This window comes from Mandrillus leucophaeus, unplaced genomic scaffold (assembly GCF_000951045.1).
Source record: "Mandrillus leucophaeus isolate KB7577 unplaced genomic scaffold, Mleu.le_1.0 Scaffold1346, whole genome shotgun sequence".
Taxonomy (NCBI): domain Eukaryota; kingdom Metazoa; phylum Chordata; class Mammalia; order Primates; family Cercopithecidae; genus Mandrillus; species Mandrillus leucophaeus.
Window position 1 is genome coordinate 270131 of NW_012101306.1, and position 7369 is coordinate 277499.

At 45.1% G+C, this 7369-nt stretch overlaps 1 protein-coding gene and 1 long non-coding RNA gene across 3 annotated transcripts in view; both read left to right on the top strand.

Moving 5' to 3' along the window:
* The window catches only part of LOC105534410, a 2053-nt gene extending 161 nt beyond the window's left edge, over positions 1–1892 (top strand). Inside the window, exon 2 of the long non-coding RNA XR_001005269.1 lies at positions 25–1892. This is a non-coding gene — a long non-coding RNA (uncharacterized LOC105534410). The remainder of the gene's footprint in view (positions 1–24) is intronic.
* The window catches only part of MSMB (microseminoprotein, beta-), a 12523-nt gene extending 7739 nt beyond the window's left edge, over positions 1–4784 (top strand). The window contains exon 4 of one of the 2 annotated variants that reach the window (XM_011973125.1): positions 4548–4784. In XM_011973125.1, coding sequence (XP_011828515.1) covers positions 4548–4677 — 130 coding nt within the window. In that variant the 3' untranslated portion in view covers positions 4678–4784. The remainder of the gene's footprint in view (positions 1–4547) is intronic. The other variant, XM_011973126.1, reaches the window with a different exon arrangement.
* Positions 4785–7369: the final 2585 nt, after the last annotated feature.

Sequence of the window (7369 nt, forward strand, 5' to 3'; positions counted from 1 at the left end):
AGGAGAATGGCGTGAACCCGGGAGGCAGAGCTTGCGGTGAGCAGAGATTGCGCCACTGCACTCCAACCTGGGCAACAGAGTGAGACTCCGTATCAAAAAAACAAAACAAAAAAAAAATTGTGGTAAAATATACGTAACATAAAATGTACCATGTTAACAATTTTAAATGTATACTTGAGCAGCAGTAAGTACATTCACACTGTTATGGCATCACTGCCATCCACTTCCAGAACTTGTGCATCTTCCAAAACTGAAGCTCTGTACCCATTAAGCAGTCACTCTCCATCCCCTGCTCCCCAGCCCCTGACAACCACCATTTTACTTTCTGTCTCTATGATTTTGACTACTCTAGGTCCCTCATATAAGTGGAATCATACAGTAATTGCTTTTTTGAGACTGGCTCATTTCACTTAGCATAATATCCTCGTGATTCATCTATGTTGTAGCATGCGTCAACATTTCCTTCTTGTTCAAGGCTGAATCATATTCTGTAATATGGAGAGACCACATTTTGCATCTCTATTCATCTGTTGGTGGACACTTGGGTTGTTTTCCACTTCAGTCTGATTTATTTTCTGTTGTTTTTGAAACTTGATAACTAGCTTTATTCCAGACGGGCTCCTGAAGACAGGAAAGAGTATCTAAGTGGTCTGACACTATTCTAGAGATTGGCCCGGTCATCACTTTAGTCTGGGCCTTGTAGATGTGCAAAAACAGCAGTGGCTCTGAGCATAGGCAGAGGGATTAGATGTGAGGGGTAAAGGGAGGATCTGTAGTGTGCCTTGCACCATAAAACTTATGCTGCTTCACTGCTCAAGTTTAACTCACGTCAACCCAAAGGCTATGCAGATGTTTTCTGCTGGGTTGCTATGGACACCAGAAGTCTAGATCTTGAGCAGACAGAACACAGAGTACCCTCAGTGCGGTCCTAATTTACCTGTTTCCTCAGCAGCTATGTCCATACCAGCTACCTAACTCCCGACCCCCCAAATCCATCTAACTTCTTCCTGTAGCCTTGGCTTGTAGTGTTTTGCAGGAACAGGAATGGATCTGATGGCAGAAGCATTGGTGTCAAGGGGCATTTCCCAAACTTGTCTAATCACAGACTCACCTGGGAAGCTTGACAAAATATGGATTCCTGGGCTCCATCCCAGAACTGACTGATCAGAATCTGTAGGGGAGGGGCCAAGGAATCTGAATTTTAACAGGTGCCTCGAGAATCTTATGAGGACACCCTGAGTAGAGAAGCAAGCACTTAACTTAGATCAGAACACCTGAGTCCTACTGAACCTGAAGTGCCTGGAGAGTTCCATCCACATTTATTGAGCAGGCCCCATGCTAGGTGCCAATGGAACAGAGGAATATTGGACTGGGAGATGGCTGGCTGCTCAGAGCAGGCTCCTGGGCATCGCATTGGCCAGATCACTGGGTATTACAGCTGAGCCTTGATTTTGTGGCTCCAGGGATTTGTGATTGTCTTTATATCAAGTGTTAATGTCACTCTGGTAGAGTGTGATTGTATTCCAGCCAGGTGAATCACTGGTGACTGATCCCTCCCTCACAAAGGAGCTCAGCTCCCTGGCGGCTAAAGTGTCCATGTCACCCAGATTTGGCATCCCAGCCTTCTTCTAAGATTCTCCACTGTAGGCTGGGATTCTCGTGGGCCTGGTATGGAAAAGAGCCAGGCTGCTCCTTGCAGTGAAGAGGGAAGAACCTCACTATTGGAGTCAGAGTAACTTGAGTCTGAATCTCCATTCCCTTGTATACTAGTTGTGTGACCCTGAGTAAGTTTCTGAATGTCTCTGAGCCTCTGTTTCCTCACAGTATAATCAGGTATAATCAGGTGGCTATGAGAATTAAATGAGATTCTGTATATATATTCTTTAACCCAACAAACACTTAAGGTCTTCTCTGTGCCAATTCTGTGTCATGTGAGCCTGGGACAGTAACTGACACCTGGTCAGTTTTCAAAGTGCCCTTTCCCTTTCTCCTGCCATGTTGCCTATTCCATTTGGCACACTGCTCCACAAAGGGGAAATGAATCAACACCTTCTTCCCTGGAAATGCCTCACTTCCTACCAAGTTTGTTTTTCTCATCAACTTTTTTCTCCTCCATGGAAAAATACAAACTTTGATTAAGCTTTTTCTGGAAGAAGTTTTTGGACCCACTGCACCCTCTGTGGGACGCTGCCCAGATCTCAAGGTGCTCAGTGGCAGTGGAGCCTGAGGCTGGGGGCCCAGGCAGAGGCTCCAGGGCAGGGCATGGGAGATGTCCTGGGCTCCACGCTGCCTGGACCCAGGGCTAGCTCCTTGACTTGGGTGAGGAAAAGGCAGTGGGAGACAAAAGGCCAAGGTCATCCAACCACTGATTCTGGATAGCTGAATATCCGATGTTGACAGTTTCTCTTCCCTCTCTCTCTCTGCAGTTTCATCTATACAGCTAGGTCTGGTTTGCATTGAAATAAGCATCCAGTAATACGCCCTTTGCCTTACCAACTTGTACTTGCACACAGGCAGCAGAGATTCACCATTTCACTTCCTACCACCAACTAAAAGAATTGTATCTCTTCAACAAGCACGACTTTATTTTTAACCTTTTTTTTTATTGTGGTAAAATGTATACTACATAAAATGTGTCAGTGTAACCATTTTAAAACGTACAATTCAGCAGCATTAAGTACATTCACAGTACTATGAATGTACTTAATTTCCAAATCTTTTTAATGACTCCAACCTGAAACTCTATATCCATTAAAAATAACTCAGATTCCCCATTCCCCAAAATCCATGGTACCTCAAATCTACTTTCTAGCTCTATGAATTTGCCTACTCTAGATATTTCATATAATTCACACGATGTTTGTCTTTCCGTGTCTGGCTTATTTCACTCAGCATGTTGTCAAGGTTCATTCATGTTGTAGGATGTATCAGTACTTCATTCTTGTTTCTGCCGGAATAATATTCCATGGCATGGCCATACCACATTTTGCCTATCCATTTATTTGTTGAACACTTGAGTTGCTTCTGCCTGTTGGCTAAAGTAAGAAATGTTGTTCTGAATATTAGCATACAATGTTTATCAATATACAAACATTGGCATATAATGTTTGAGTCCCTGCTTTCAATTCTTTTGGGACATATGCCCAGGAGTAGCTTTCTGGGTCATATGGTAATTTTTTGTTTAACTTATTGAGGAGCTGCCAAGCTGTTTTCCACAGCAGCTGCACCATTTTACATTCCTACCAGCCAGCAATCACCTTTAAACATGAAAGGTTTTAAATGACATTTCCCCCAATTTTCTAAGTAAAACATATGAATTATAGAACCATGGGGAAGTATAGGAGAAAAAAGAAGAAAAACGTACTCATAATCCTGACTACGTAAAGATAATAACTATTAATATTCTATATTATTTATTTATTTGTATTAAAAAATTGAGACAGGGTCTCACTATGTTGCCCAGGCTGGTCTCAAACTCCTGGGATCAAGCTGTCGTCTCACTTTAGCCCCCTGAGTAGCTGGGATTACAGGCATGTGACACCATGCCTGGGCTCCTGTCATCATTTCTTTATGTCTCTTTTCTATATTTTTTTCTTTTACATAGTGGATATTGAATTTTATATTACAATTTTGTGGGCTGATTTTTCCACTTAATATTCTAGCATTGGGCTGGGCATGGTGGCTCACGCCTCTAATCCCAGCACTTTGGGAGGCCAAGGCGGGTGGATCATTTGAGGTCAGGAGTTCGAGACCAGCCTGGCCAACATGGTGAGACCCCCCCCATCTCCACTAAAAATATAAAAATTAGCTGGGCGTAGTGACGCGCTCCTGTAATCCCAGCTACTCAAGAGGCTGAGGCAGGAGAATCGCTTAAACCTGGGAGATGGAGGCTGAAATGAGCTGAGATTGTGCCACTGCACTCCATCCTGGGTGACAGAGTGAAATTCGTCTAAAAAAATTAAAGTAATAATAATAAATATTCTAGCATTAGTATCATCTCATCTCATCTCATCTCATCTCATCTCATCTCATCAGAACTCTTCAAAATATTTCTATGAACTGCAGCTCAATTAGAGGTGGTCTCTGATTTTCATCAGCTTCTCCCTGGGCTCCATGACACTGGCCCGGAGTGACTCATTGCTCCGGTTGCTTGAGACAGCTCCTTTGCCAACAGGCCTCCAAGTCAGGGCTGGGATTTGTTTCCTTTCCACATTCTAGCAACAATATGCTGGCCGCTTCCTGAACAGGGAGGGTGGGAGGAGCCAGCATGGAACAAGCTGCCACTTTCCAGAGTAGCCAGACTTGCCCCTGGGCCTGTCAGCACCTACTGCTGACCTTCTGTGCCTGCAGGATGGAATGTAGGGGTGGGCTGTGTGACTTTATGGTACAAAGTGGTCCAGGTTCCTGGAGGCCACACTCTGGGGCTGCCAGCCAAAGGGTGCCCTTAAGTTGGAGCATAGGTGACTTCCTGAACAGAGCTGGCACTGGGGAGAGGGTGCTGGGGGTCCTTCCTCTTCTAACAGGCCCCTGTTTTGTCTCAATGACAGTATTGCTACACCTGTGGGTTATGACAAAAAAAGATGCCAGAGAATCTTCAAGAAGGAGGACTGCAAGTATATTGTGGTGGAGAAGAAGGACTCAAAAAAGACCTGTCCTATCGATCAATGGATACTCTAATGTGCTTCTAGTAGGCACAGGGCTCCCAGGCCAGGCATCATTCTCCTCTGGTCTATGATTGTGTAGCCATGCCTATCAGTAAAAAGATTTTTGAGCAAACACTTGAATATGTGTGTCCTTTTATACTTGTGTATGCATTGATTTAATACACATTATAAAGAATATAAAACATTTTAAAAGAGAGACAAAAATACACATGAATGGCCAGGCACAGTGGCTTATGTGTATAATCCCAGCACTTTGGGAGGCCGAGGCAGATGGATCATTTGAGGTCAGAAGATCGAGACCAGCCTGGCCAACATAGTGAAACCCCATCTCCACTAAAAATACAAAATTAGCCAGGCATGCTGGCAGGCACCTGTAGTCCCAGCTACTCGGAAGGCTGAGGCAGGAGAATCACTTGAACTTGGGAGGCGGCGGTTGCAGTGAACCAAGATCACATCAGTGCACGCCAGCCTGGGTGACAGAGTGAGACTCCGTCTCAAAACACAAGCAACCAACAAAAAAACCCAAACCCAAACAAAACAAAACAAAATAAATATGAATAAAAGTTCTATTTTTCCTAAGCTCTATAATAGGTCATTGTGCATCCCTTACTTGGGGGACCACTGCCACTCTTACTGTTTCTGATGTCTGCATTCTGCTGCCCGTGTCCTGCTGTCTGGTGAATGATGAAAAAAATGTGTGTCTTCAAGCTGGAATTAGATCCCTTCTTTTCTTTACAGTGTTCCTGTTTATCCCTCCTTCCTCTTCATCAGGAAGTATCTTCTGTGATGTGTCCCCCACATTCCTCTGTGTTTGCTTGAGGTCAAAGCAGTTTAGAACAAGACAGCCTGAAGAAAGTGCCCCCAAGACCACATGCAGCCCGAGGGGAATTAAAGGCCAGAGGCTCTGCCTTGCAGATAGAGCATGGCCTGGGTGCAAGGCCCCAGTATCAGTTATCTCTTGCTACACACAGACCACCCAAAACTTAGTGGCTTAAAACAATGACAACATCGATTCTCTTTTGATTGTTTCTGTATTAGAAAACATCTGTTAACTCAACAGGTCTGTACTGAGCACCTGGGTCAGGCAGTGCTCTGGACCTGGGGATAAAGCAGTGAACCAGAGAGATCTCAGGAGAGAACCTTGCTCTCCTGGGGCTTGGAGTTAGCTGTGTGTACGTGACAGATCAGAAATGAGCAAACAGTCATCTGTTGAACAATCGGTGGGCAACTGATAAAAAGCTTTATTTTCCCCTGTCCCCTATCTGTTCAAACATGCTATGTGGGCCAGTTAAGCAATCTAGACAGGTCCCTAAGCTTTCTTGGTCACCTTCGGATAGTTTAAAAAAGTGGTCTGAGTTACATTTTGAGTTACACAAAGTCTCATTCCAGGGGCTGCATCTGAATTGAGAGGCAATGGGGGACAGGAGAGTTAAGGGCTCCTTCTGCCTGAGGTAATGTTCTAGGCTGACTTTTCATGGGACTTTTGTGGGCCTCTCTTTCCACAGCTCGCCTTCCACTCACAGCCTATGGCTGTTATCTTAGCTTCTGCATCAGAATCTGTGTCTCTTGTTGTTTTCTAATGAGGTTGCCTTGCCCCTTGTAGGAGTCACTCTTGGGTGAGATCCATAAAACCCTGCTATGAACATCTCATCTGCTGAGGAATGTGGGGAAGCAGTTGGCAACTGAGTATGGAGGACCTCTGTCAAAACTGAGGCAGAAAGAAGTGCTATTTTAACATCTGGTCACAAGTAAATAATGTGGGTTATTATCCGGGCTGTAAACTGGACGTGGTGGCTTATGCTTGTAATCCCAGGTGAGGTGGGAGGATCGCTTGTGCCTAGGAGTTCGAGACCAGTCTGGGTAACACAGCAAGACCCTGTCTCTACAAAAAAAAAATTTTAAACCAGGCATCATGGTGCACGTTGGTAATCCCAGCTACTCAGCAGGTTGAGGCAGGAGAATCGCTTGAACCCAGGAGGCAGAAGCTGTAGCGAGCCGAGATTGCACCACTGCACTCCAGTCTGGGCGACAGTGTCAGACCCTGCCTCAAAGAAAAAAGAAAAGAAATAAAGAATCTGGGTTCTGACATTTATTTATTTACTCAATGTATTTTTTTCTTTTCTTTTCTTTTGAGACCCAGTGTTGCTCTGTCGCCCAGGCAGTGTAGTGGCGCGATCTCGGCTCACTGCAATCTCCGCCTCCCGGGTTCAAGCAATTCCGCCTCAGCCTCCCGAGCAGCAGGGACTACACGCGCGCGCCACCACGCCCGGCTAATGTTTTGTATTTTTAGTAGAGAAGGAGTTTCACCGTGTTAGTCAGGATGGTCTCCATCTTCCGACCTCGTGATTCGCCCGCCTGGGGTTCCCAACGTGCTGGGATTATAGGCATGAGCCACCGCGCCCGGCCTATTTACTTTAGAAAAACAAATGTTGCAAAGGTGGAATCATACAACATATGGCCTTCTGTGTCTTATGATATTCATTTTTGCATCTGAACGTTCAAGTTAAATAATATCTACCTTGTGAGGGCATTTGAATCACTTAGAATGGTCCTCGGCACAAAACTTGCCTTCAAAAAATATTTGCTTCATTTAATTTCGATTTATTCACGAAGGGCTAAGGGACGTTGTGCAAGGGCTGGGAGAAAGTGTGCGCCTGCGCTCTGCGCCTTCTAGAGGGCAGTCAAGGGGGCTGGGAGAAAGTGTG